Source organism: Osmerus mordax, chromosome 13 (genome assembly GCF_038355195.1).
Source record: "Osmerus mordax isolate fOsmMor3 chromosome 13, fOsmMor3.pri, whole genome shotgun sequence".
NCBI classification, from domain to species: Eukaryota; Metazoa; Chordata; class Actinopteri; order Osmeriformes; family Osmeridae; genus Osmerus; species Osmerus mordax.
In genome coordinates, this window is record NC_090062.1 from 11,805,965 (window position 1) to 11,832,208 (window position 26,244).

General features: G+C 45.7%; 4 protein-coding genes across 6 annotated transcripts; 2 read left to right on the plus strand and 2 right to left on the minus strand.

Annotated features, from left to right (window-relative positions):
* Positions 1-712: 712 nt before the first annotated feature.
* On the minus strand, positions 713-9,149 carry ulk3 (unc-51 like kinase 3). Of its 3 annotated transcripts, XM_067248972.1 has the most exons (17): positions 9,076-9,149; positions 8,594-8,732; positions 8,350-8,490; positions 8,077-8,197; positions 7,761-7,856; positions 7,230-7,373; positions 7,030-7,112; positions 6,647-6,802; positions 6,452-6,557; positions 6,305-6,345; positions 5,997-6,099; positions 5,609-5,673; positions 5,286-5,364; positions 4,129-4,169; positions 2,874-2,921; positions 2,724-2,787; positions 713-1,840 (listed from the first exon to the last, which is right to left on the minus strand). In XM_067248972.1, exons 2-17 carry the CDS (start codon positions 8,690-8,692, stop codon positions 1,824-1,826), a joined length of 1,404 nt encoding a protein of 467 aa, XP_067105073.1. In that variant the 5' UTR covers positions 8,693-8,732; positions 9,076-9,149; the 3' UTR covers positions 713-1,823. The 3 variants fall into 3 exon arrangements, with proteins under 3 accessions (XP_067105073.1, XP_067105071.1, XP_067105072.1); XM_067248970.1 differs by lacking the exon at positions 713-1,840 and having other exon boundaries at positions 2,623-2,787; XM_067248971.1 differs by lacking the exon at positions 713-1,840 and having other exon boundaries at positions 2,623-2,787; positions 8,883-9,094.
* Positions 9,150-9,416: 267 nt separating this feature from the next.
* tars3 (threonyl-tRNA synthetase 3) lies at positions 9,417-15,987 on the plus strand. The gene is made up of 19 exons (XM_067249244.1): positions 9,417-9,740; positions 10,054-10,137; positions 10,306-10,493; positions 10,631-10,754; positions 10,840-10,964; positions 11,101-11,218; positions 11,308-11,372; positions 11,472-11,550; positions 11,626-11,772; positions 12,398-12,496; positions 12,779-12,945; positions 13,180-13,342; positions 13,477-13,614; positions 13,860-13,937; positions 14,047-14,147; positions 14,447-14,551; positions 14,684-14,756; positions 14,840-14,954; positions 15,163-15,987. The coding sequence occupies exons 1-19, from the start codon at positions 9,417-9,419 to the stop codon at positions 15,309-15,311; spliced, it is 2,442 nt and encodes an 813-aa protein (XP_067105345.1). The 3' UTR covers positions 15,312-15,987.
* Positions 15,988-16,069: 82 nt separating this feature from the next.
* Positions 16,070-18,281, plus strand: tm2d3 (TM2 domain containing 3). The gene is made up of 6 exons (XM_067249127.1): positions 16,070-16,195; positions 16,772-16,873; positions 17,020-17,180; positions 17,434-17,608; positions 17,745-17,820; positions 17,987-18,281. Exons 1-6 carry the CDS (start codon positions 16,090-16,092, stop codon positions 18,150-18,152), a joined length of 786 nt encoding a protein of 261 aa, XP_067105228.1. The 5' UTR covers positions 16,070-16,089; the 3' UTR covers positions 18,153-18,281.
* A 2,520-nt stretch (positions 18,282-20,801) lies between these two features.
* Positions 20,802-25,535, minus strand: larp6a (La ribonucleoprotein 6, translational regulator a). The gene is made up of 3 exons (XM_067249647.1): positions 24,817-25,535; positions 23,334-23,532; positions 20,802-22,788 (listed from the first exon to the last, which is right to left on the minus strand). The coding sequence occupies exons 1-3, from the start codon at positions 25,533-25,535 to the stop codon at positions 21,694-21,696; spliced, it is 2,013 nt and encodes a 670-aa protein (XP_067105748.1). The 3' UTR covers positions 20,802-21,693.
* Between the last annotated feature and the right edge of the window lie 709 nt (positions 25,536-26,244).

The window sequence follows — 26,244 nt, forward strand, 5'->3', positions numbered from 1 at the left end:
TTATCTTTATTCAACGTTTCTCTGAAACAAACCTCTGCCCTCTCCCTCCTTCCCCCGTTAGCAGTGACAACCAAGATACAAGGATTTAGGGGCTAGTTTTGTCAGTGTTGTCACCCCATCTGTAGAATGTTTCATTCATGGTGGCAACCTATCCTATCCGGGTGTCGAGGGTTGACAGTTCCTTGAGGATACCCCCACCCCCCCAATAACACACACAGAACACACAACCCCTCTTTAGAACTAAAGCTGAAGTCAATGCAGCTCCACCACCATCCCATTGACTCTGAGCGTGTGACCCAGGAGAGGTGGAAAGGCTGCAAGTGCTCTGGAAGAAGCTGCAGTAAAATGTCTGCCAATTAAAACAACAATGCTGTATAGGTTGACACAAAAAAGGGGGGAGCCTGGGGTTAAAATATGTAACTGTAATCTTCTTTCCATCCCTCCCATCTTTTCTGACACTCCTAAAAGCCCTCCCCCCTCTCTCTGTTATAAGTATGGAATGTCCTCAGATCTTTCTCTGGGCTTATGGTGAGGGGCCAGCTGTTACAGTTCCTTACAGATTGTCATATGAGGCCACCAAGATGGAGGGCAGAGATTCATATAGCTTCATTAAAGTGATAGTGTCTGCTTCTCACTGGTGATGAAATTGAGATAATGCAGATACAAGCACTCTAAGAAAAAACAGCAGGCAATGGAGAAATGATTTGTAGAATTTTTATCACATTTCTTCCTTCAGATCATCAATTTAATAAATTAGTTTATAAAACCTCATATCCATATAAAACAGTTCAACAAATTCACATATGTGAGCCCTCAATTTGGACATGTTTTCTTCTCCCTCTCCCTGCTTAGTCAGGTATTTCCTGGTTGCTGTTAGATACGACCACTTATTTGTTTAATACAGAAATGTCCCTTATACAGCAGCAGATTCATGCACGATACATCTTGACAAAACATCCGAGAGACCCGCAACATAAGTTATTATTCAGCTACCGCAAAAAATGTCAATATTCACAAAAGCTGTAAACGAGTTTGCTAAAGGCCCGTCTTGACTGTATGCTACTGTATGCTTGGATCCTGAACCGTGCCAAACCAAAGTAAATGCAGGGCTTGTGTAAATAAGGCAGAAGCCACACCTCTCCAGTTTCTCCTCATAGTGGTAGGGACTGCCCCATCAGTGGAGTGAGCGTGGTGAAGCTGTGGTCAGGCCACAGCAAAGCGACTCGGGGTGTGTGTGTGTGTGTGTGTGTGTGTGAGAGAGCATGGAAGTACTGTATGTGTCACACAAGAAATACAGATCAAGCATGAGTTTGAGAGTGTGTTTGAGAGAGAGAGAGATAGATAAAAGGAAACTAGATCACAACAAAGACCGTGCTTTTAGAGTGTCAAGTCAGACAGTCATCTGCTAAACACATCTGATGTGATGAATCTGACTAGCTGTCCCTTTGTTCTGGGGTCTAGCTTCCAAATGTCAGTCAGCCCTCATACTCTCACCCTCACAAACATTACACCATGACACTGTCCCAGCTTTACATAACAGTTCAGCATTATCATACAGGCTGCCCTGCTATCAATATGAATGGGTTGGCAGGAGGGCTTTGAGGGGACACTACAGTACATTGTGATGAAGGGGGGGGGGGGGGGGGGGGTGAGGTAACTGGACTGATAAGAAGTTGGCTGGATGACTTCCTTCCTTAAAGAAAACATTTTGTTTGCAGGTTTGAAATTAATGCGGAATCTCTGTGATTACTTGGCCCTGGCCTGCAGGGGTCTGCCTTCCGTGCTGGATGACCCCTCTGGTGCCCATGGTTACGGAGGCCAGCTCACTGAACGCAACATGCTGAGGAAGAGGAGGGAAGAAGAGCAGAAACAGACTGGCATGTTACTGTATATTATCATACAGGCTTGGTTGAACCCTGAACTAACCCAGGGTTAGTTTTGTGTGTGTGTGGGTGTGTGTGTGGGCTACTATACCTGTGTGTGTGTCTAAGTGTATGTTGTATTACGTCAGTGTGTGTGAATGATGGTAAGTCTGAGAGAGTCTGAGAGAGAGATTGTAATAGTCCTCAGTCAGACATGACATCTTCGTTAGTGTAAGGTCAGCAGACAGTCTTGGACGTTGCTGTGACCCTCCAGCTGCAAGTGGAGAAATGCCAGTGAGACACGTCTGCCTGCCGCCCTGTCTGGGTGAGCTCCAATAACAGCAGTGCTGTACCTTCAGGAAAACAGAACTTTCCAGAACATTCATATAACGCGCCTTGCACGTATAATTCCTCTGGAATGTCTAACTAAAAACAGGATATTGTCTGGCTTTACATATCAACTATCTACCATCTCAGCCAAGCTCTTACAAAGTGAGATATGTGAGTTAGGGGGATGGAGCTTGCTCTTGGCTAAAACCAAGACTCACTTTCACAAGGTGGGTTTTACTAGAGGGCAAAGGTCAGATCTGCCCAGAGCTACAGAGACATGAAACCAGAGAGCCAGGCGTTCCCAAGGGCTCCACAGCTTGGTAAGAGAGGAGCTCACATTTTACTAGTGGAAAAAAAAACTACGCTTGAGGGAAATGTCATTATGGCTTCAGACGGCCATTTCACACTTAACCCCTCGTATATACTGTATCTACTGGTGTGTATGGCTACTGGCCTCACTAAAGTGAGGGGAGGGAAGGTGGGGGGGGGGGGGGGGTGTATAGGACACACACACACATGTACTATACTTACAACTTCTCACAGCCTCTGAAAGGGGCTCCCGGTCCAGTGATACATCTTTCTGGGTCTCCTGCATCTGCAAGACAGATACAAACAGCAGATCAAACCAACACGCTTGAATTCAGAATTTAGAGCGGGCAACACTAACCGAACTAGCCCTACCTTAATTTGCTCTTTGAGGTATTCAGCTCTGGACATGAGGCTTTTAATCTGAAAAGAGAGACACGTTTAGTGTGTCGACCACATGGTCTCCTGTCCTTCTCCTTCAGAACCACAGGGCTGATAAAGGGATGATGATGAAGAGGAGGTTAGAGCGAGGTTGATAGGTCCCCATAACCTCCCTCTCTTTAAAAGACAAAAAATTGCTGTGGTAAACTAATAATGGCAACGTAGCATCAACCTCGACTCCAACCTTTAATACCCCATTAACCACAGAACCAAGGCTGTAATACAACCCAATTACCCCCGCCATGGATTACAGTCATAATAGCACAGTATTAACCCACCAGTTAGATCAAGGCTGAGGCTCTCACATTCTATGAGGCTATGCTATTGAACCGGGAATTAGGGCCCTGAGAGGGGAGAGGCTGAACGGAGCTCAACGTCAAATTTCTGAACACACACACACACACACAAACACACACACACACACACACACACACACATGGAGGCCAGTCCTAGCTAGCTGTGCCGCTCGCCTCTCGTGGGTTTTTACCCACACACATGCTTTCGATTGGCCAGGCCTCCCCAGCACAGCGTTAGATTATTACAGCCGCATCTGAATTTACTTAAGCCAAGCGCCCATAAAACTTCAAATAGGGAGGTCTATGCCCTCAGGGCTTGCTGAAATCTCTCTCTCTCCATTTTTCTCTCTCTCTTTGTCTCTCTTGGGTTTGTTGTTGAAACATTGTTGTGTTTTGTTGGCCGAGTTACTGCCAAAACAGATGACCAAAACGAGAAAGGACAACAGTACTAGAGCTTAAGACAATGAGTATGTTTTCCAGTGGTAAATCAGAATGATTATATAAGACTTCTGAGTAGATCTTGCTATCAGTTTACAGAGTATGATTCAGTACAGTATTATAGCTATAACATCGCTACCTGATGATTTAAAGCAGTATTCCAGTTTAATGGGAGGATGACATAGTGTGTGTGCTTGCAGCTGCAGTCTCAGTGATGTATTATGTTATTAGCGCCTACTCAGCTGAAGGTCCACATGTGACGGCTGGCTCCTGGCTGTTGTGTCTGAGATATACAGTAGCCAAGCCTGTTCTGGGTCAAAGATAGGGAGGGTGGGGGGTTCAGGCCCGGTGGAAGGTGATATATGTACGCTCTTGCAGTGAGCACTGAACCACAACTCCTCCCCAGCATCCCCTACCCGTACCGCCCCGTTTACCCCCTCCCGGCATTTCCTCACCTCACTGTGGAGCAGATCTCTCCTTCGTCCCTGTGCCTCGGCTGGGGGGGGAGAGAGAGAATATAGAGAAAGGGAGAGGGAGAGAGATTGATTACTTTTTTTCTCCAATCATGGTGTTTGCACAGGAGAGATAATTTACAGCTGCAGCTTTGCTTTTGATTGGCTGTAGGGAGTTCAGGGGGAGAACACTGAAGTGGGACAGTCTTTCTCAATTAGTCAGCCTCAGGAGAGAAAAACAGAGAGAAAGAGAGAATGTGAGGGAAGAGGGGGAGAGAGAAAAGAGAACGAAAGAATCTCCCTCCCTCCCTCCCAGCAAAGCATGCTGGGAACATGAGCAACAAGAGGCCACTGCCAGACAAAAGGGCAAAGTTACACCCCCCTCCACTTCCCAACCCTTCCCATAATCCTCTGTGCTGCTCACTGCCGTGCCACGGTCCTGAGCCTGCTGATCCAAGGGGAGATGCTCGGAGCAGTCCCTCTATTAGAGAGATAATGGTTTTTATTTGTTTCCAGAGTGTAATAACACTGAGAAATGAACAGTGTGTGTCTGAATGGGAACCAGATGCTGGTGCTCAGTACCACACACAGGGCCCTGGCACCGGGCGCATCCCCTGCTCTCTCTCTCTCCCTCTCTCTCACACACACACATCTGGCTCCCCTCTAGATTCCTCCTCCCCTTATCCCCCTTCCTCCTCCTCATTTTATCCCCCTCCACACCTTTTCTCCAATAACTCTTTCTACTTTTTACCCTTCCAATCCATTCTCATCTTAACCTTCAACCTCCTCTCCCTCATTTCTGCCCACCTTCTCTAATCCCTCCCCCCCCACCTCCTCTATTAGGACCCTCTACCAGATGAGGTCATGTGGTGCCAGAGCTAATGTATACCATGCCAGAGTCAGAGTCTCTCCACACACACACACACACACATCCATGTGTGCGCGGGCACACACACAAACACACACCTCTGATTTCATGGTCCCTGAATGCTGGCACTTGCTTGTTCGTCTCCCCCCTTGGCAAGCAGATCTGTATTTATACAAGTTTGTACCAGAGCTGCATGAGATATAATGAATGCTCTTGCGTTCTGTGACTTGACTGTCACTGTTGTCTTTGCCAAACAGTATGTGACAACAGTAATGTATAGACATAGGCTTACCTGCTAGAGCTAGCAGCAGTTCTCCTAGACTCTGCTGGTACAAATCCAGAGTGTCCTGGTCATCCAGTCCCCTCTCCTCCTGAGGTAAAGAGACATCTGTGACTATGCTTGTAGACCACCACAGACACTGCTAGAAACACATCCCGCTCTTAGTTTTTCTGGGCAGTAGAGGCTATGGCAGTAGAAGCAAGCCTACAATACCCAGGTACCCACGTTTACGTTAGCTATGGCGGCAGAAGCTAGCCTACATTACCCAGGTACACCAGCTTACATTAGATATGGCGGCAAAGGCTAGCTTACATCACCCAGGTACCTCAGCTCACCTTAGCTATGGCAGCAGAGGCTAGCTCCAGGGCAGCCAGAAGACGGGGTTGGTCTCGAGACATCTCTGTGGAAAAGAAAGAGTTAGGAGGGGTAAGTCCCAATGTCCCGCACAACCTTCCTCCAAACCATTAACTCAGATGGGGGAGAGCTGGATAGGTGCAGAGATGGCCCACTCACAAGGTCAGGTGGAACTGCGTTATTACACCAATGATATCTATACAAACTTCACAAACACTCTAGGCCTTGACAAACATGGGTGCTTTTTCCACAGCTTGTGTTGGAAGGTAATGCAACAAAAATACATATAATATATATATATATATATACATACAGTATATGTGCATATATATATATTTCTAGTGGGTGCAGAGGTGAGTGTTCCTGTACCTCTGAGGATGTCCCTGGTGTTCTTGGCCTTCTCAAAGCTCAGTCTGTTGTCTGTGGCCACCAGGGCTTTCAGCTCCTCGGCTCTGGATACATACTGACTGACCTGCGGAGCACAGCTCTTACATTCACCCTCTCTAATCCAATTACAGCAGCCTCACCATGTGCTGTTCATCCACACCATATGGAATTCATAGAGCTGAAATCATTTCCTTTGGAGTTAGCATGTGAAAGAAAAAACGGGGGGGGGGGGGGGGACGAACAGTAGAGACGTTCTCCAAATGTGAATAGTCGTCGTGTTCTCGGCCTACCTTTTGCCTCAGGGCGTCTTTGCGCAGTCGGTCTGTCTCGTCTGTGAGGGAAAAAAAGGATGTGTTTTGGGTTGAAGTGTAGGGAGGGAACAGTTGAAATGGTGGGCTGAGATGTTTGGCAGTGAGAGGGGCTGTTGGTGTTCTTACAGTGAATGGCTGGGACAAAGTGCTCCAGAGAGCTGCAGTAGAGAGACAGGGCCGCAGACCTCTCCCCTGCTTGGTCTTTCTGGACAGCCTGGAGGACCAGCGCTTTCTGCAAAAGGACACAGGGAATTCTGGGAAATAACATCCTGATTTAGATACAATCCTCCCGACCCTGGAGTAACAGTTTCTCTCTCTCACCGCTTTCCCCAAACTATCTGCACTGGGCATGTGCTCCAAGTCCACAAATGGGTGAGAAAAGAACTGTGAGAAGGTGAGACGGGCATCTGGATCTCTCTCCAGTAGCCGCTGTAGCAAATCTCGGCAGTCTCTGGACACTCTGCCACCAGCAGGGAGCTGAAACACACACAATATAATCCACTCCGGCAACCAACTTCAGTCAAGTTTGCCCTTCATTTTCACAGGGAAGAACTAACAAATGTATTGGGCAAGGGCGCCACTCAGTGGTATGCAATATTCTGAAGAGAAACGGCACAGTCATTCTGAAATTATTATCTTCCATTGTAACACGACCCCCCAGGCCTGCTATCCATCAGTCTTTGTTCCGTAGGGCTGTACCTCACCTCAATGGGCTTGTTACTGCGTATCTTCTCCTCTAATTCAGTGTAGGACTTGGAGGCAAAAGGAGCACGACCAAACAGAGCCTCTACAAAAAGAAACACATCTCAGACAAACAAGGTTTTAGGTATTGCTTAATGTATTTTATTGCATGGTTTAATCATGCATTCAAAGTATGGTATTAGTTTGGGGAGGCAGACCTTACCGTATAGGATGACCCCCACAGACCAGAGGTCCACTCTGGAGTCATACTGCTGTCGACACACCATCTCTGGTGCCATGTAGAGAGGAGAGCCCCTAAGCACACTCTGCTCATCCCAGGGAGACATGTACTGGGCAAAGCCAAAATCTACAAACACGCATGAGAGGCTATGCACATTATAATGGTTATGGGCAAATACGTAAGCTGTGTAGTCAACCATTTTAGGCAGTGAACAATAATACTATAAACAGCAATAACTGACACATATCAGGCATATAACATTACAGTGCAGTATTATTTGGATAATGAACAATGAACGTCTCACAGCCAATCGTACTTTGTTTACAGTGGTAGCAGTACAAAAAACTTGCCAACAGAGTGAAGCAGCATACTGACATGGTTCAGATTCACAGCAAAGGCATCTGACACATTTCTGACATCTCAAACCAAAACCACATGCAAACGAGCTGTCTGTGAAAGCTAATATGGATAGATATGTGGGCACAGATACAGTGTGAACTGGCTTCAGCGTACCTGCTAATTTGAGGACCGAACCACAGAGCAGAATGTTCTGGGGTTTCAAGTCCAGATGGCAGATATTTCGCTCATGGAGGAACTGGAGGGCGCAGGCTGTGTTTGTTTTTCAAACGAGGGGTAGATAGATACAACTGATTATTGTCTACGGAGACCATCCTCAAATGGCCTCAATTGTGTCAAATCTCCTTGGAAATCTTAGTCAAGTCAACCATTTACACCCGCATTCTGTCTAATACTGCAGTAAATAGGTGAAACAGAGCTATGAAGATAGAATACAGGCCCGCATGAGTCCGGCCTGGGTGGTGGACCTCACCTATCTGCTGCAGGAAACGGCGAGCCACCCTCTCGGGTAACAGACGCCGACTTCGGATGAAGCGGGACAGATCCCCTCCTGAGCACCACTCCAAGATCAGATAGATGTTCTCACTGTCCCACTGTCCAGAGGAAGAAGGGAAGTGACAGGAAGGAGAGAATGGGGCAAGTGGGGAGGAGGGCGGGCAAGTTCAGCTTATAAGTGTTTTTCAGCAATCGTTTTGGAAGTGTAGATCAGTTTATTTTCCAAAAACAGTTTTGACCAGTGGTCTACCTGGAAGTCCTTTAACTGCACTATGTGTGGGTGGCGGACAGTCTTCAGGATCTCAATCTCTGTCAGCAGGTTTTCCATTGATGCCTTGTTCAGACTCTTTTTACTAACTACCTTCACAGCCACTACTTCTCGACTGTCCCCCTGCAAGCAAACACACACACAGCTCACTTCCTGAAATTAACATAACTGTAATGGCTGAATATTGTGACATGATGGAGTTGGCTGAGGGCCGAGAGTGACCGACCTTGCTGTAGGCTTTGTAGACTGTCGCATAGGTACCACTCCCCAGTCTTTCTGTGAGAATGAAGTCGACCAGCTTCGGTGGGGCGAAACTCGAGGCCATTCTGACAGCTGCATGCAAAAGTCACTGTGTACGGGACGTTCTGTAACAGGACGTTTGCCACAGCTAAGTCACTACGAGTTTGTTACTCTCTTATTCAGTGCAGTGTTGTCACAAACATCTACATAATCGGACTTTCTAGAAGTAAATCAGATATCTAGCTCGCTATAGCAATGCCTGCATGCAAACCTACCGTCAACTCCTCCAGTTCCCAGAAACGACTAGCGTCTAGCTAATAGCCGATTACTAGCTAGCTATACGGTACGTTGCATGCAACATAACCTGTTGTCTAAGAAAATTCTGCCTAACGCTATATACATTTACAGTTTGACAACATTGATGCATAATGAATGCCGGAATTATGCACATATTTGAAATGTGGTTACCTTCATTTATCTATTAGAAACAAAGTCGAAACTGAATGTTTACATCCAATGTGAGCATGCTGTTAATGATCAGCTGACCCATTTCTACAGTGGTGGCCAAAGGCTGTGCTGCCCTCTAGCTATTAGACCAAGTATGGCATGTTCCTAACTGCTCTCAGGTCTCGACATCTCATGTATTGATGGTACTTTTACACTTAAAAATAATAAAGAAATGGGATGAAATTGTTTTTTTCTAGGCACATATATATATATACTGACTGTTGATAAATTCACCCCACCGTTACTTTGTGGAGATAATCTCTTTATTTACACAGGGGGCGCTGAAACGGAGCCGGACATGTATGATGAATTGGAATAGTAATTTAAAGATGGCGGAGAACATGAAAGCACGTTTGGCTTCCCAGGAAGAACAAATTAAGATCCTCACTCGGGAGATTAGTGGCCTTCGTGACGGTTTAAACGGCGGCGGCACTCTCGCCAGTTCTTCAGAGCTTGAAGACTTGCGGAGCGAAAATGAGAAACTAAAATACCGGCTCGTACACCTTCGCCGGGGTCTTGAGAATGAGCTCGAGCTGGAAGCCCAGCAGGGCAAGAGGGACATTGTCAAAAGCCACGAAAAGAAACCAGACAATAAACACCCACCAAAGAACCGTGCTGAACTCAAGGTCATACAATTTGCCTGTTTGGTCATCTATGTTGTGTGCTGTTAACTGGGTATTATAATAGCTGAATTTATTTAGCAGCTAGAGCTAATATTTAGCCATGGGAAGCTAGCCCTGAGTGTGACAGTTGTTGGGGGTGGGTGGGTGCAAGCCAGGCAGAGTATTGACCCCCGGCTGAGTTTCAGTGTCAGTATCTAGAAATAGATCGTGTTCATCACCCAATTTATTCCGCTTGTGCTTATTTCAGTTCTATCTGTTCCTTTTGTTGAAGACTTTCTGTGATGTGTCACACTGCTTGTGTTACTACTCCACTTAGGAACCGGCGCAGGCCAAGCCAGTGGAGAAAAAAAAGAAAAAGGAGAAGCAAGATAATGGCCACGGAGGTGGTGGAGTGAAAGAGGTAGGCCTAATTATCATTTATACAGGCTTCTTGCCTGCTATGACGGCTTGCTTGCTAGAACATTACCCTCCAATTGATGACATCCACAATGCCAAGCTTATCTTCACAGTTATGCTATAACAGCCCACACAGAGCTATTATTTATATCTCTGGTGTCTGTCTTTCCAGCCAAAGTCTTTGCCTGGGTTCATTTCTGAGCGCATGCAACTCTATGAGGAGCTGAAGAAGGAGAGTGATTCCTTGCTGGCAAGGAGAGTTGCAGACAGCCAGCCTATCACTGTCCAGCTTCCGGATGGGCAGAATGTCAAGGCCCAGTCCTGGATCACTACACCCTATCAATTGGCGTGTGGCATCAGGTAGGCCCTGATTTTTTTGTTTTCAAAGACATGAAAGGTGATATATCTAATGAGGCATCAGACAAGGCTGTTCTGAGAAATTTGGTCATTTTCTGACTAAGAGTATGAGGGTGTCATGTCACTGGTTCCTCCCCCAGTCAGGGCCTCGCTGACAATGCTGTGATCTCGCGAGCAAACGGGGTCCTGTGGGACCTGGACAGGCCCTTGGAGAAGGACTGCTCACTGGAGATCCTGCGCTTTGATAACGACGACGCTCAAGCTGTGAGTCTGAGCCCTCCGGGCCACCATACTCCCCTGTATTAATCTGGCTCTGCTCTTTGAGGTTTTAATGAGATGCTTGTTTCAGGTGTACTGGCATTCCAGTGCTCATATTCTTGGGGAGGCCATGGAGAACTACTATGGAGGCTGTCTTTGTTATGGACCACCCATAGAGAATGGATTCTACTATGACATGTTCCTTGAAGGCCAACGGTGAGCACTTATCCATGCTTGGTACTGACTGCTGTCAGGCTTTCTTAAACATAAGAAGGGGGTGTTTTTAAGTGGCCCAGTGACTGTGCTGGTGTGCTGCCTATGGTGATTGGTGTTTGTTTGGTTTTTCTTTCAGGGGAGTGTCCAGTACTGAGTTTGGGGATTTGGAGACACTGTGCAAGGCTGTGGTGAAGGAGAAGCAGCCTTTTGAGAGACTAGAGATCAGCAAGGAGACACTGCTGAAGATGTTCAAGGTGAGCCCTGTCACTCCACACATTTCTCTTGTAATTCACATGAGCATCTACTAACATTGTATTCCTGCTCTTAAAATGTTTTCTCGTAGTACAACAAATTCAAGTGTCGCATTCTCAATGAGAAAGTTACTACCCCAACTACAACTGTATACAGGTAAGCAGGACAGCAGAACATTAGTTTGGACAAGAGAAAATGTCAGTGAATTAAATGGGCCAATGTAATTGTAATGTAAAACATGATGCACTCCTTCAGATGCGGCCCTCTGATTGACCTGTGTCGAGGGCCCCATGTCAGGCACACTGGGAAGATCAAGGCCATGAAGATCTACAAGGTGCGTGAAGAACCACAGGGAAACCCCATGGCCTTCTGACATCGGAGATCTCACACGCTTTTCATTTGTCCTCAGAACTCTTCCACCTACTGGGAAGGTCGTGCGGACATGGAGTCTCTGCAGCGTATCTACGGCATCTCCTTCCCTGACACTAAGATGCTAAAGGAGTGGGAGCGCTTTCAGGAGGAGGCCAAGAACCGAGACCACCGCAAGATTGGCAAGGTGCGTCCCCCTGTCTCTCGTTGAGCGATGGAGAAAAGGTTCGCTCTGGTCTGGAAGTGTCGACCTGTGAGTGATATCAAAAGTCCTGTAAACGCAATACAATCCTGCTGCCATTTAGAGCCGAGTTCTACATGTCCAGCAGTGTTGCTGGGTCCACCCAGTTGGGGGCGCTGTGTTTCTACAGATCTGCGTTAGGCAGCAGTGAGTCATGCTGGCGCTCCAGCTGGTCCCCAGGCTGACTCCATCTATTTTCTCAGTAGGAGACACAGACGGCAGGCCCCCCAGTCAGTACTGGTTAGAACATATCCAGCTCTAAATTAAACCTGGAAAGAAGCACTTTCCTTTTCATTGTTTTCAACTCGGAGGGAGAGTGGTGACAAAATGGCACGTCATGTTGAAAGGTGGCGTTATGTGGCGAGCTCCCAGTCCCGTCCATTAAAAGCCCTTGCCCTTTCGCCGAGGCGGTCGCTATCCGTGGGTGCCTGTCATTCATCAGAACAGACTTCCTGGCGAGCCCTGAGTATATCGCTCCCTGCGAAGTGCAAGATCTGTCTCACCATTAGCAACAGAAGTGGCTGAATATCTGTGAAGTCATTAAAGCCGCGTGTTTGTATGTGCTGTGCAGGAACAGGAGCTGTTCTTCTTCCACGATCTGAGTCCTGGAAGTTGTTTCTTCCTCCCCCGTGGAGCCCATGTCTACAGCACCCTGACGGAGTTCATAAGGGTAAGACACGTCATGCCTTCTAAGCATCTGTCCACTCAACACTCACGTGATACTCTGATATCATACTGTTCATGGAAGACCATCCAACTCCCTCCATACTCTGATGAACTACATGTGTGTAGACCTTGTCGGCAGATACATACTAACTATTTGAAGTAGCTCAACAATGTCTTATCACTGTTCTGAAACAAACCTCCGATTCTCACTGTGCATTTCAACAAATTTTAAGAACCGACATAAGAATTCTCTTGCCTCCTGGTGTGCGGCGCCTGTGCTGCATAGGAGGAGTACTGCAGACGTGGCTTCCAGGAAGTGGCAACCCCCAACATCTACAACAGCAAGCTGTGGGAGACGTCTGGCCACTGGCAGCACTACAGCGAGAATATGTTCTCCTTCCCCGTGGAACAGGACATCTTTGCACTCAAACCCATGAACTGCCCAGGACACTGGTATGGGCAAGACATCTTGGTGTCCTTCCTTTTTTGTTGTTGCTGGGAAATCATGTTGTGTTACATCTTATTAGAGGGAATCCTGACAAGGAAGCTGTGGTTTACTGTTATATACTTCACAACAAGGAATTACACTCATGAGGCTTTTGTGTAATCAGATTTGATTGTTAATCCCTCTTTATTTTTTTTCCTGTGTCCTTCTTCCCCCTTGGTCTCTCTGTGCTGCTCCTCCAGCCTGATGTTCTCCCACAGGCCGCGCTCCTGGAGGGAGCTGCCCCTCAGGTTGGCTGACTTCGGGGTGCTCCACAGGAACGAGCTCTCAGGAGCCCTCACAGGCCTTACCAGGGTGAGGCGCTTCCAGCAGGACGACGCTCACATCTTCTGCACCATGGAACAGGTGACTGGGGACATTTAAAGGAACAGTGTTTACTTTTGAACGAGGGTGTTTGGGTTATAGGGGTGATGTTATGCTATACCTGTATGTATATGCCACCGTGCCTGTACGACCCCCTGAAACTTTCCCTTGTGTAGATAGAGTGTGAGATCAAGGGCTGTCTGGACTTCCTGCGCTGCGTGTACAACGTCTTCGGCTTCTCCTTCCAACTGTTCCTCTCCACACGCCCTGAGAAATATCTAGGGGACATTGCTGTGTGGAATGAGGCTGAGAAGGTAACTAATGGAGTTTTGTTGGACAGTTCCCCATGTAGGGATGTAGAAGCCTTTTTAATTAGTTATGGTAAAACATTTTGACAATGACAACACATAATGGGATTTGATAATTTTCGTATCCTTTATCCGTTATTTGGAAGATAAAATACAAAATCCTACATAAAGGAGACCAATTTAACTCATCAAAAATAACAGCCTCAACAGAAGGTAGAAATTGCATGTTAACATATCCCTGTGATTGCAAGCAATTGGAGAACAGCCTGAACGAGTTTGGGGAGCCATGGAAACTGAACCCAGGAGACGGGGCTTTTTACGGACCTAAGGTTTGTGTGATTAGCTTTCTTTCCCCCTTCCCCCCTCTCCATCAACACCCTTCAATTAAATAAAGTTCTTGAACTCTGTCCAGCACTGCTTTTTTCCTCCTCATTTCAGATTGACATTAAGATCAAAGATGCTATCGGGCGCTATCATCAATGTGCAACCATTCAGCTGGACTTCCAGCTTCCCATCCGCTTCAACCTGACCTTTGTGGGGTGAGTCACCCAATAGAACTAGTGACAGTGCTGAGTCTGTTTCCTGTATAGGAGCTAAGATTACTCTGTAATCCATGTTGAATAAGATTTCTTAGCTGTACACCAACACTGAGTCCTACTCCTAATGCTGAGTAATAGGGAGAGCTACTAAGCTGTGTTAGACAATTGCGCTGATTAGGGATTGTTTTGAACCTCAACTGGCACTGTTGATTAATATAGTGAGGTTGGTGATGTAGTGTGCCAATATTTCTTAACTGATCTACCTGTTTTCATAACTCAGTTTATTTTGTAACCTGTAGGAAGGATGGGGATGACAAGGATAGGCCTGTTATCATCCATCGAGCCATCCTTGGATCAGTGGAGAGGATGATTGCCATTCTCACTGAGAACTATGCTGGGAAATGGTACGTTTGTGTTCAGTTAAAACCAGTGAATATGTGCAGGTTTGTGAGTGTGAGCAAAAACCCCACCTAGCAGAGGCATCCCGTGTGATGTCGTTTGATCTTTGTTTACATTGAGACATCTCTCTCCATCAGGCCCCTGTGGCTTTCTCCACGCCAGGTGATGTTTGTGCCTGTCAACCCCTCCTGTGAAGAATACGTCAAGGAGGTAAGCCTACCTCAAACCTTTCTGTCTTCATACTGTGGTTCACGATGATTGTATCACAATCCTTTATATTCCTTAACCCTCAGGTGTGCAAGCAGTTTGTGGAAGCTGGCTTCATGGCTGACGCTGACCTTGATTCCAGCTGCCTTCTTAATAAAAAGATCCGCAATGCCCAGTTGGCCCAGTACAACTTCATTCTCGGTAAGAGAAAATTAATGTAGCTGTATTATCATTGTTATTTATTTGAGGGCTAGATTGAATAGCAGATGCTAAATGTTTCCAGTTGCTAAACCCACTGTGGTTCATCATCAGCATTTCAGCACTGGGATTGTTGTACAAGAAGGAAATGTGTGAGGGTAGCTGTGTGTGGTGTGATTTGGCTGAACTGCTGTGCTTGGTGCCTTGGCAGTGGTCGGTGAGAAGGAGAAGATGACTCACAGTGTGAACGTGCGTACGAGAGACAACAAAGTCCATGGCGAACTTGCTGTCAAAGAAGTCCTGGCCCGCCTCACTCTGCTCAAACAGACACGCTGCCGAAACGCTGAGGAGGAGTTCTGAAGATGACTCCATGGACATAGGAAGATAGCTGATACAACTATCTGATTGTTTTGCTCAAACATAGTCTAGTGTGGGAAATGTAATGTATTTATGGTACAGTCTAAAATGGGATGGTGTGGGGAAGGCTCATCTGATTTATTGAAGTAAAGGTAATATACTGATATGAGATTCGTCTTCAGGGTTCAGATCTCTTATTGGTTCAAGATTTAGGTATCTTATTGGTTTTACGGAATTACATTACTTGGAAAATTATGTTGCTATGAGAAAAGTCTTAATGAAGTTAAATGGACTGTGTCAGAAGGACATTTTCTTTTAAGGTCTGGTTTACAACAAGAATCTGAAAAATAAAAGTGTAATGTTCTAAGTGCGACTAATTTATGAGGATGTTTTGACAATCTGCATTTTTATGTAAATGTCAAGTGTAAACGTTCATACTGTTATTCTGGGATTATTTCAATTTTCAAGAAAAAACGAATGCAACCTCTGACCAAGAAAGTAACTTAAATTCATCAAACCGATTCCATTGACACATATCTGACCATGCAGCATAACTTGTATTGTTTGTTTAAAACTGGTGAAATTACAGGTCAATGAAACTGACTTACTTCGTGTAATGTTTCATGTTTAAGCCTGTATCAAAGCCTGTATAAATGACGTTCAATCAGGGACAAACTACTCGCGGTCTGTAACCTGTATTTTGTGGGTGGGGCATAAATGCGTTTTAAATTAAGCGGAAGTTACTGATGGTTTGATAGCTAGTCAGCCAGCATCAGGCAAAATGACTACGAGCGTTCAGATTTTCAGAGGAGAAAAGGGACGATGCTTGAAAGCCCACGGAATCTTCATACTTTTGTTCACGGATGTCTTTGTACAACATGTAAATGGTAAGATATCCTACACCACATACGAATCTTTGGGAACGTTGTCTTTCATTCTGATTAGCTAGCCTAGGACGCTCCCGTAAACCAGCTAGTGTTAGCCCTAAGCTAGCTCTTCCAGTGCAGTGGCTTGTAAGCAGTCTAGCAGCCAACATGCTAACGTAACGACGTAGTTAGCAAGTTATTCCCAACTGTCAATACACAGACATCAGAGGTTAGTAAGATTGAAATGGTGGCGTACTACCTAGCAGTGTATTTGCAAGCAACGCCTTTGCCAGCTTGTTTGTTTGTCCCATCTTACTCACACTGGTAGCTACAGTTCAAGATTATAAATAGTTAGCTATATTAGCTACGCTAGTTGGCTCTATATTAAGTGAATACATTGTCGCACCAAGCAGAACAATCAAAATCCAACCAGTCAGCCATCTATCTTACCTTAGCTAACGTAAGCTTACAAAATAAACCATAACAGCGTCCCTTTGTAACATACGTGTGTTGATGTCAGGTAAACGGAATAGCTGCTTTTTAGCAAGCTATGCTTAAATATTAGCCTTGCTTATGTCAGCAAATCTGTGTTTTTAGGGTATATGAGCTCTCCACATTTGGGTGAAGACCCCCCCTACAGTCGTGAGTCCCATTACAGCCCTGTCACCACCAGCCCTGTTGTCCCTGCTGCAGCCTCTGGTGAGAGAGTGCCCTTGGTTTCACAATGTTGTGCTTGTTTGTTGGTATATGATTGGAGATGTCTATGCTGGGTTTGTAGGGGAACCTCCATCAGTGTTTACATGTATATTAATGTTGTGCCTCATTGATCTATATTTTTTCTTTAGCCTCCCCCACAGACATGGACAGTTATGCTTCTAAGTGCCCCAGTGGAGGTCTATGCAGCAAACTGCCAGCTAACTGTATTAGCTGTAGCTATCACCCCAACTGCAGTTATGGCAAACCTGCTTCTTTCAATTGCAAGCCCAAGAGAGGTGTCCACTGCATAGTGAGTTTGCTTTGTGGCACAACTTATTTACATTTACATGTATTCATTTAGCAGATGCTTTTATCCAAAGCGACTTCCAAGAGAGAGCTTTACTTCTGAACCCCACTCTCTGTGAAATGAAGAATACCAGTGAGACAATGTGATCTCTGTGATTACAAGTGTCTGCTGTGGTGACAATACAAACAAACATCAAACCATGACAGAGAAAGTGTGTAATAAATTGTCTTAACGTGTATTTTTTTTTTACCTATAGGGGGAGACTGGTCAGCAGCAAACCAATTTTAGCCTCTCTGTCACGTGTCAGTTCTGCTGGCAGCTGGATGCTTCACAGTACAGATGTAACACCTCCACCAGTTGTATGACAGTCTCCTGTCCACGCAAGCGCTACAATGCCACCTGCAACGTTGTAGACCACATGCATTGCATAGGTATTGTAAATTCTTATACACATGGGCTGGTATTTCTTGCTAAATAGATTTTTGGTCTCAAAATTGACTAAATGAATACATGGCAGCTTGAAAATGGCATGTGTGGTTTGCTAATTGGTAATTTCTATGTGCACAGGTAAAAGGGAATTCCAGAAACGCTTATACTGCAACTGGACTGGAGGATACAAGTGGTCTACAGCGCTGGCTCTCAGGTAACTGTCCTAATGTGATTGAGCCTGCTCCAACTCATTCCAAACTCATGGAAGTGTATGATTTAAGTTCACACCCCTTTCCTCAACAGTTACATATCAACAGTAATCCTGACGTCTTTATTAAAATGACATGCACAAAAGACGAAAGCTCTGTCTCCCTCTGCAGCATCACACTAGGTGGGTTTGGTGCCGACCGCTTCTATCTAGGCCAGTGGAGAGAAGGCCTGGGAAAGCTCTTCAGCTTCGGGGGCCTGGGAATCTGGACCCTGATCGACGTGCTGCTGATAGGGGTGGGCTACGTGGGACCAGCAGACGGCTCCCTCTACATATGAGCCACAGGGCCTCAGAGTTGCAGAGGCAAGACAGGATGATTACACAGTGCCCTCTCCGGTTGAGACCGCCTGACTCTTTAACCGTCCAAGATGCCACCCCATTAGCACGTCTGCCTGCCCAATCTCCCACAGCCCTCCTGTCCCATCTGCTAGAAACGCTGCGGCGTATGCCTCGTCAAATACGTCACAAGTTGCACGTGTCATATTCCAGCCCACTCATCCTCCAATGTTCTGTACTGTACACTAACTGGAGGTTAAGTTCTTTGGTGATGAGTCTGATCTTATGTTGGTTAAAGACAGTGAGAGGTTAAAATGTGAAGTGGAGGTTGGATTTTGGTGACAAGTGGTCTGCACAGGCAAGATGTGAGTTCGGGCCCCTGTGGCATCAGCTTCCTCATTGCATATTAAAGCATAGGTGGTTAAGGTGTAACCATGGCTACCAGACAATTCTGGAAAGACACAAATCTGGAGAAGATGTTTGGTCCCAGTGGAGAGAATTTTCCAATTATAGTTAAGTGCTGTGCAGATTAACATCCAGTGTTCTTCCAATTATCCAAGATGGAAGATGGACGGACGTATATCATTTTACGGTTCTTCATCATGCCCTCTTGTAAGAACGGGTGCTCACCTGGAAAGAACATTTGTATTGAAAAAGTTGATTGCCATTGCACATTGTATCTGGATTTATGACTACAAATGTTTTTTGCTATATATTATCAGTAATCTGTCGGATCTCAGGATTACACAGTATAGATGACACTATCTGCATGCCCAGACATGGTGTGCTGTGCACATGTTGTAATGTTCCTAAACCTGTTCATGCAACAAGGCTTGTTGCAGCCATGTTTTTGTTCCATGCATAGCGTATCCCTGGTGGTATGTTGTATGACATAGCTGCTGAGAATGTTGAGAACAAACGTTTTCCAGTTCTTCTTCTGAAAATGTCAATGTTACTGACATTTGTTCTTTTTGCTTGAATACTGTATATTGTTTTAAATGTTTTTAAAAAGGTTGTAAATATAACTTAATGTCCTAAAATATTTGCTGCCTTTTAATTTATTTTGTTGTACAACAACAGTGCACAGTTTGCTGTCTTCAATATCAAATTGAATACAATTTACTCTGAGTGACCTAGAATACACCCCTACATTCTGAGCTGACGATCATTTTCACAGGTGCCTGCTCCTTTTCACACTAAAGCCCTGCCTTTTCCTGGGACTATGCAGTGCTAGATCTTAGGGACTATACAATTCCATACATTTATAGAAGACACTCTTTGTCAATTCAAAATCTCCATATCATTTACTCTTTACAAATACTGTGTGTAAATTCTAAGGATTGGCTAGTCTCCATGATGTGTAGTAGATTCATTGGCACTGAATCCATAACACATCCCCTGATCCCACACCACCCACACGTTATACCTCCTCCAGACTCAGCAGTTTGGGAAACGTACGGGAGGAGTCATCAGACCCTCTACATTTTTCCATCTCTACTTTGAACGTGTGACAGTGGTCACAGTGGCTATCAGATCTATTGTACACCAATGCACCATCAAGGTATTCTCCACTACACTGCTTCCACACCTGTTAACCTTGTGCTGCCTTCGGGTCACATGACCCCAAGGTTCATAACGAACCATGGTTGTGTTTACCCAATTTTACCCAATACAAAAACAAATTAAAACATTTTTATTTTAACTTTCACAATGTGGGGGGTCTGAGACAGCCCAACGGTTAAATGAAAATGCTTCACTGTTTTTGTATGCGGTAAAGTTGTCGCAATACGACGGTGGGTCACAATGACTGATGGGTCAGACTGACCCGAAGATAACACAAGGGTTAAAGGTGCTGTAGCTACACTGGTCTTCAAAACAGAATGTTTGGGTTGTGGGGATTTTTCACAAACTCTTACCATAACTTACCACATATGTAATTGTCAATCTTACTACTGCAGCCTATATGCTGATCAGTGAATAACTATAAAGACTCACCTTTGGAAAAGTTGTGTCCAACTATTACTAATATGTCATGTTACAGAATTGGGTATTAGCCTGTTCAAGCTTTTGAAAACTGCAACAGGTGAATTAGAGTACAGCCTCCACTTAAGTAAATGGAGCCCCTAATTATTTAAATTGCAAATAGGGAGTGAAGGGACAAAAGACCATTCATTCTTGTATTACGCAAGTACAATTACTTCATTCATAGAATTCTTAGAAACCGCAGTCGCTGACAAAATGCTCACTCATTAAAAGTTAAGCCTATACCATCATAGATTAAATGTAATATTTTGGTGGGTCTTGTCACAAGGCTGTAAAAAGAGCAAATCTGCATGGTTGCTTAGTAACATCTGAGAACGATCTTGCACAGTTGCACCGATTACATCCTGAAATGTAATTGACCTGAATAATAACGTGTCTATGATCACATCCTACTCGTCTGCCAAACCCGGTTTCACAGAGCCGACACAGAACATCTCTAAATTCTCCTTATGAGACTCCAATCTGTATAGTAAATCTCAAATGTGAGAACAGTAGAGCATAGTGGAATGATGTCTGTCTGGCTCCAACAGGCCACTCACCGTGGTGAAACAGCACCAATTATAAATCATACAGTTGTCTAAACACTTGACACTAAAATCATACCAAAAGCAATTTTAGTGATTTATTTGTACAATAAGAAATGCACTGTACATGGTCCAGCTCAAATGTAAAGAAGCCAGGAAGTGTCAAGCATCAACACACTCTACCTGATCAGTGCACCCCTCAGACCCAGCTACCAGCGCACTACACTGATAGGAACAGATACCAGCCAAGGAAGAGTGACCCACCAAACTGGAGATCATCTTTTGCAGGAGTTGGGAGAGAATCCCCATTCATTTTGGAAGCTTAGGTTTATGTACTGCCAAGGCATTGAGAAGGAATGGAAATAATTTAAAACAAAGGCAAAAATTCAAAAATGAAATCCTTTTCCATGTATGATGATTGTTTCAACCTTATGGCAGGGGAGATTATGGCCACAGTTTCAAGAGCATGTAACATAATCACAACAGACAATATAGCATAAGGCATATGGGGATATCTTAATATCAACTCCATGTGCCCATTTCACTGATCACACCATTTACACATTTACACCATTCAGAGACAATGTGATGATTTTTTTTACACACACACACTTCCAAGACAGAAGACACTTTCCAATAAAATTAAATGATACTCAAGTCCACATCTACCCTTCCAATGTAAAATGTCTCTAGATAGCAGATGGAGATGAGTACAATACCTGACGTATTTCCCCTTAAAGGAATATTAATTCACATATTAACTCAAAATGAACCTTCAAATGGTCAAACTAGATGTCCATGAAACCTAACAAAATGTAGAAAATTACAAAGACATCAATTACAAAAAAACAAAAGAAGAAAGTCAGTCATTCATATGTTGGTTCGTGAAGCATGTGGTGGCCAAATACTGGGTCAAATCTCATCTCCATACTGCTGTGATAATGCAGGGTGGCGTAGGGGAGTGAGGGACCTTTCTTCATCCAGTTTGGGTAGCAGCAGTCTTGCCTCTTTCACCAGTCGCGACACAGTGGAAGCCACGCGTTCCGTCTGGCCCCCGCGGTAACCTCATGACGCCTGGCGGCAGCCCATCTGCATTCTGGATCTTGCGGCCCAACATGGGGCTCCCCACAGGGCTGCTCTCCTGGGAGGCCACCTGCCTGCGCCTCTGTACCCAGGGACTACCCGAGGGAGTCAAGCTGCTGTCTGAGGAGTAGTCTGCCCAACGCCGCCCAGGCTCGGGACTCAGTCTGCCTTCACTGGCCAGTGGAGACTTGTGGGATTTGCGTTGAGAACAGGGGCTGGCACGAGGACTGGACCAGGGGCTGGTTCGCGGGGACACGGCCGGGCTCAGGTGATTGTTTTGGAAGGTGCCGATGATGCCGCTAGTGGGGCTCAGCTTGTTGTAGGAGCGAGACTTGCGTGCCAGTCTTGGGGACGTGGGGTTGCTCTCAGTTTCTGACGAGCTACAGGCCGAGTCATCTCCGTGGTACTGCAGCTCTCGTACTCGGCTGTTGAGCGAGCGGCTCTTACGCATTCCGCCCTCCTCGCGCTGCCGGTCTTTGGGCACCTTCTTCTTAGGCGGCTTAGTGCCAATCAAAACCACCTTCAGACCCAGAGAGCCCACCCCCTCCTCACTGCCTACCACTTCATTGGCTTTCACTGCTGCCTCCACTTCCTCAAACTCCACAATGGCACACTCCTCCGTGCCCAGCTGCATGTAGCGCCCGCTCAGCTTCTTCAGGTCAGCCGGCAGATCTTTGCCAGGCTTCAGAACCCTCACGGAGGCGATGGCACCGTACACTCCAAATGCCTTCAGCAATAGCTTCATCAGTTGTTCCTGTTGGGTGGCTCCTCCCTCGCTGCAGTCTCCGGCCCCGCCTTCCAGCACAGCCAGCTCTGGCCAACTCTGTAGCTCGCTGAGCAGCAGCATGCGACTCGGCAAAGACTCACTGGCAAATACAGGCACAGACAATCTGCGCCGCACTTTACGACCCTCATCGTTGAGCTCGAGAAGGGTGGAGTGCCTCAGTGCATAAGCAGTTGTTCTCCAGTCTCTTGTCAAGTGCTTGACCTGAGGGAAGATGACACTGTGTTAAAACAAATTAGCAGAGTAATCAGTGTTACTCACAGCATCCTGTACGATGAGACTTCCTCCTAGCCCCAACTTCCTGATTCTGAAACCGAGCAAGCACATGTTCTGAAAATAGTGAGCTCTAACATGAAATTCAAACCCAGAAAGATCCATTAACTGGTAGCAACATCAAAGCACTTTTATCTAGTAAACCATTTATTTTGTTGTAGCTACTTCCTTCATCTGAGATTGAAACATTAAAAATATTCTGACTGCAGCTGTGAACAGAAAAATAGAAAGGAAGGTGGATAGAAACAGTTCATTGGCAGAGTAAATGGGAAAGAAAACCAACCAAATCAATGGGTATGCATGAGTCTCAGTCACACCAGCTGTTGCTTTTCTATGTGAGAATTGCACTACATCCTCCAACGGCTTGCCATGTTGACACTTGGAACAGCCGTTCATCCAATACTAGGCCCCATAAGGCCCCCTCTCCCCAGAGCAAAGGATGAAATTAAAAGGAAATTCAGAAGAGGGAATTTTACCTTCTTGAAAGAGGTGAGCAACTTGACGCTGACAAAACCTAGCTTGTTACGTCGGACATGCTTGAGCAGGAAGGCGTCATGCTCCAGGTTTTCGTCAGACAAGTAGTACTCAATCTGTGCCACCAGTTTCTCGGTAAGCTCTGGGTCTGGTGGCTGCCAGCTCTCCTCCTCTAGCTCCCCGCCACTTGTGCCAGCACCACTGTAAGGAGACAAGAACATGCCAGCTTCATGTACACAAAAGAAAATTGAGAAGCATAACAGGACTGTTTTGACAGCATAGTGGAAGCAGCCTCAACCATAGCAACATGGTAGAGGGAAATAAACCAGAGCTTCCCCCTCCTACAAAATGTAGATTCTCTCTACAGAGAGCAGATGACAGGTAGAGCAACCACAGCATGGCCATCGTCACACTGCCTCGGTGCCCAGAACCTCAACATGTCCCACCAACACTGGCAGAGCTGCTGAGACCTCCCAATCTGAAGAGTGCAGAGTCACTGATCTTCACAGGTTCTGCCTCCCACGCAGGACATGGCTGATTAACAAACCCACTTCAGAATCAAATGGTAAAGAGAATGACAGAACATGGTTTTATCATTTTTTATTGATAGAAGGCAAGATACATAAAAGCACAGGTATGCCAGCGAGTAGACTAAGAGGTCTGAATGAAATTATGTGGATGACTCATCCACTCCTTCAGCCTCCCACACCCTCAATAACGATCACAACATGCGTTACTACCCCCATATACAGTCAAGATGCATCTAGGGAAAAAATAAGCTAAAGGGACAGGGGAAATACTTAGAATAACCACTAAACATATGCCTTATCACAACAAATCCTACTCACATGCCTCATCTAGACCAATCTGACAGGCTAGGCTGTCCTTTCCAGAACTGTCCAACAGGTTGCACGTATTGTTTCAAGGGTTTTAGGGTTAGATGTTTTGTAAAACTGCTAATGTTCCAAATTGGAACCGCCCTGACAACTACAAATGTTGTCACATTGTTTCAATTTGTCGAGCCCAGCACGTGCCTTCAATAAAAATATTGCTCTGATGGCGAACACTACAGTTTCAACTAGCTCCTATACTACTTAAACTGCTACAGTTGGCTGGGTGATTTGTTAATAGACATTTGGTCTGTAAACTGACCAAATCAATACATTAAATCATTGGTCTTTCAGGCTACGAGCCAGGACACGTTGTTGCATGACGCAGGGGAATTAGCCAAGAGCACTGTCTGGAGGTGCCATCCTTTATCGGTCAGGTCTTTCTTTGGCTTTTACGTCACAAGGATTAGGCTACAACGCCCGTCAAACAGGTGGTTATACAGTCAAATTGCAGAATGACAACTGAATGACTAGTGGAATGTTGTTCCCCCACCATGCAACATTACCAAACCACATTGGATGGGTCCGTCTCCAGTTTTACAACAAGCTTGAAAGTACACTTGACATGCCATTATACAGCGAGCAAAAACGTTACCTGGATTTATCGTGTCTTCCAATTTCGTCTTCACTACAGCTGCCACCAAGGAAATCTAAATTGTTGGAGGACACCTCCTCCTCTGGTTCCTCGTCCTCAGCTGCTTGAATAGCCACTGTTATTGTGACTTGAGTCCCCATTTCCTGCAGGTGTTGATCCACCGTGATCACCTCATCCACCTCTTGACCGCCCGACGAATCTGATATAGATTCAATCGGGTTCGGAAACTCCATGGTCGCACTCATTTTACCCGTAGAGAACGCGTTTCCGTCCGCACCGTTCGCTTCCCCAGCTACTGTAGAGCTTTCCTGGAATGTTTGATTCTTGGTGCTCGAATTAAAAGCGACAGAATATGCCGTACATAAACCTCGACGCTTTTGGCACCAGCGATGGTGGATGGTCAAGGGAGCCCCGATGATGCGCTCCACAGCTTGCCAAAGCTCCCAAATTCTACCCCACGGAGAGCCCTGAGGTGTCGTGGGGCTTGCAGCAGCTAGCGAGACGCAATCAGGAGCTGGGGAGACCGAGGGGATGGAGCCGTCTTGTGTTGTTACTTCCTGATATGTAAGAGGCTTTCTGCTTTTGAAACGAGCTCTGGGATTGGGCCATGGCATCTCTCCGCACTCATCCCCAACCCAACAGCAAAACCCAAGCTGAAGCCAGGGGGGAGGAAAGAGGAAAGATAGACAGCGAATAAATACATTCACTAAAGCATGCATGTTTTTTCTTGTCTTCCGTTTTGTTACTAGCCTTTAACTAGTTGGAATGGCTGACAAATCGCACGTGTCTATATAGAGGAAATAAAAGTGTAAATTCACGTGCTGTTTTACAATTGGGAAATTGCAGTGCACCAATCACCGAGGCCGACCCATATTTTAAAACCGCAAATTGGATAATAGGCTTTTAGCGATGAGACTGCAGCGGCTGTCCAAGGATTTGCTGTGAGAGAAGGACGAAAATAAATTAACGGGTGACATGACGCGTCATTAAAAGCTTATCTAGACTATTTGTCGATGTTGATATGTTATGCGTCTGATTGGGGGGGGGGGGGGGGGGATCATTTCTCTTGCAAGTACAGTAGGAAAAAAATAGCTTACATTAAATTAATCTGCAAATCTCCACACCCCTAATAGGTGTTGCCTAATCATATCCTTCTCAGCCCTGGCTGCAACTCACAACACTGTCTGTTGCCAATTCTGAGATGGCTGCATGGTGCTCCTCCCTGTTTGTTGGCAAGTGTAACACAGCTGGGGGACTGATCACTGAGTCACTCTGCACCACAGGCTGGCCTCACCCCTGTTGATGTGTACACACCATTTACCTCCCTGAGCAAGCCTCTGACCTCATCAATCAGTTGAAGGCCCCAAAGCTACATAGACATGCAAACTTAAGTTAGGCCTGACCAGGTGCTGCTGCTTAAGCAAAGTT

What these genes read in the sequence shown, in the direction of transcription:
- ulk3 (XM_067248970.1), bottom strand. Translation starts at nt 8,692, where the DNA reads ATGGCCTCGAGTTTCGCCCCACCGAAGCTGGTCGACTTCATTCTCACA. An exon ending in CCTCTGCTGCCATAGCTAAG is followed by an intron (nt 5,365 to 5,608) that starts GTGAGCTGAGGT and finishes TCTTTACCTCAG; the next exon opens with GAGGAGAGGGGACTGGATGA. An exon ending in GAGATCTGCTCCACAGTGAG is followed by an intron (nt 2,922 to 4,128) that starts GTGAGGAAATGC and finishes CTCTCTTTTCAG; the next exon opens with ATTAAAAGCCTCATGTCCAG.
- tars3 (XM_067249244.1), top strand. Translation starts at nt 9,417, where the DNA reads ATGATGAATTGGAATAGTAATTTAAAGATGGCGGAGAACATGAAAGCA. An exon ending in CACTGCTGAAGATGTTCAAG is followed by an intron (nt 11,219 to 11,307) that starts GTGAGCCCTGTC and finishes GTTTTCTCGTAG; the next exon opens with TACAACAAATTCAAGTGTCG. An exon ending in CCAGTACAACTTCATTCTCG is followed by an intron (nt 14,955 to 15,162) that starts GTAAGAGAAAAT and finishes GTGCCTTGGCAG; the next exon opens with TGGTCGGTGAGAAGGAGAAG.
- tm2d3 (XM_067249127.1), top strand. Translation starts at nt 16,090, where the DNA reads ATGACTACGAGCGTTCAGATTTTCAGAGGAGAAAAGGGACGATGCTTG. An exon ending in AGAGAGGTGTCCACTGCATA is followed by an intron (nt 17,181 to 17,433) that starts GTGAGTTTGCTT and finishes TTTTACCTATAG; the next exon opens with GGGGAGACTGGTCAGCAGCA. An exon ending in AGACCACATGCATTGCATAG is followed by an intron (nt 17,609 to 17,744) that starts GTATTGTAAATT and finishes CTATGTGCACAG; the next exon opens with GTAAAAGGGAATTCCAGAAA.
- larp6a (XM_067249647.1), bottom strand. Translation starts at nt 25,535, where the DNA reads ATGCATGCTTTAGTGAATGTATTTATTCGCTGTCTATCTTTCCTCTTT. An exon ending in GGAAGACACGATAAATCCAG is followed by an intron (nt 23,533 to 24,816) that starts GTAACGTTTTTG and finishes GTCTCCTTACAG; the next exon opens with TGGTGCTGGCACAAGTGGCG. An exon ending in TGCTCACCTCTTTCAAGAAG is followed by an intron (nt 22,789 to 23,333) that starts GTAAAATTCCCT and finishes ATCTTCCCTCAG; the next exon opens with GTCAAGCACTTGACAAGAGA.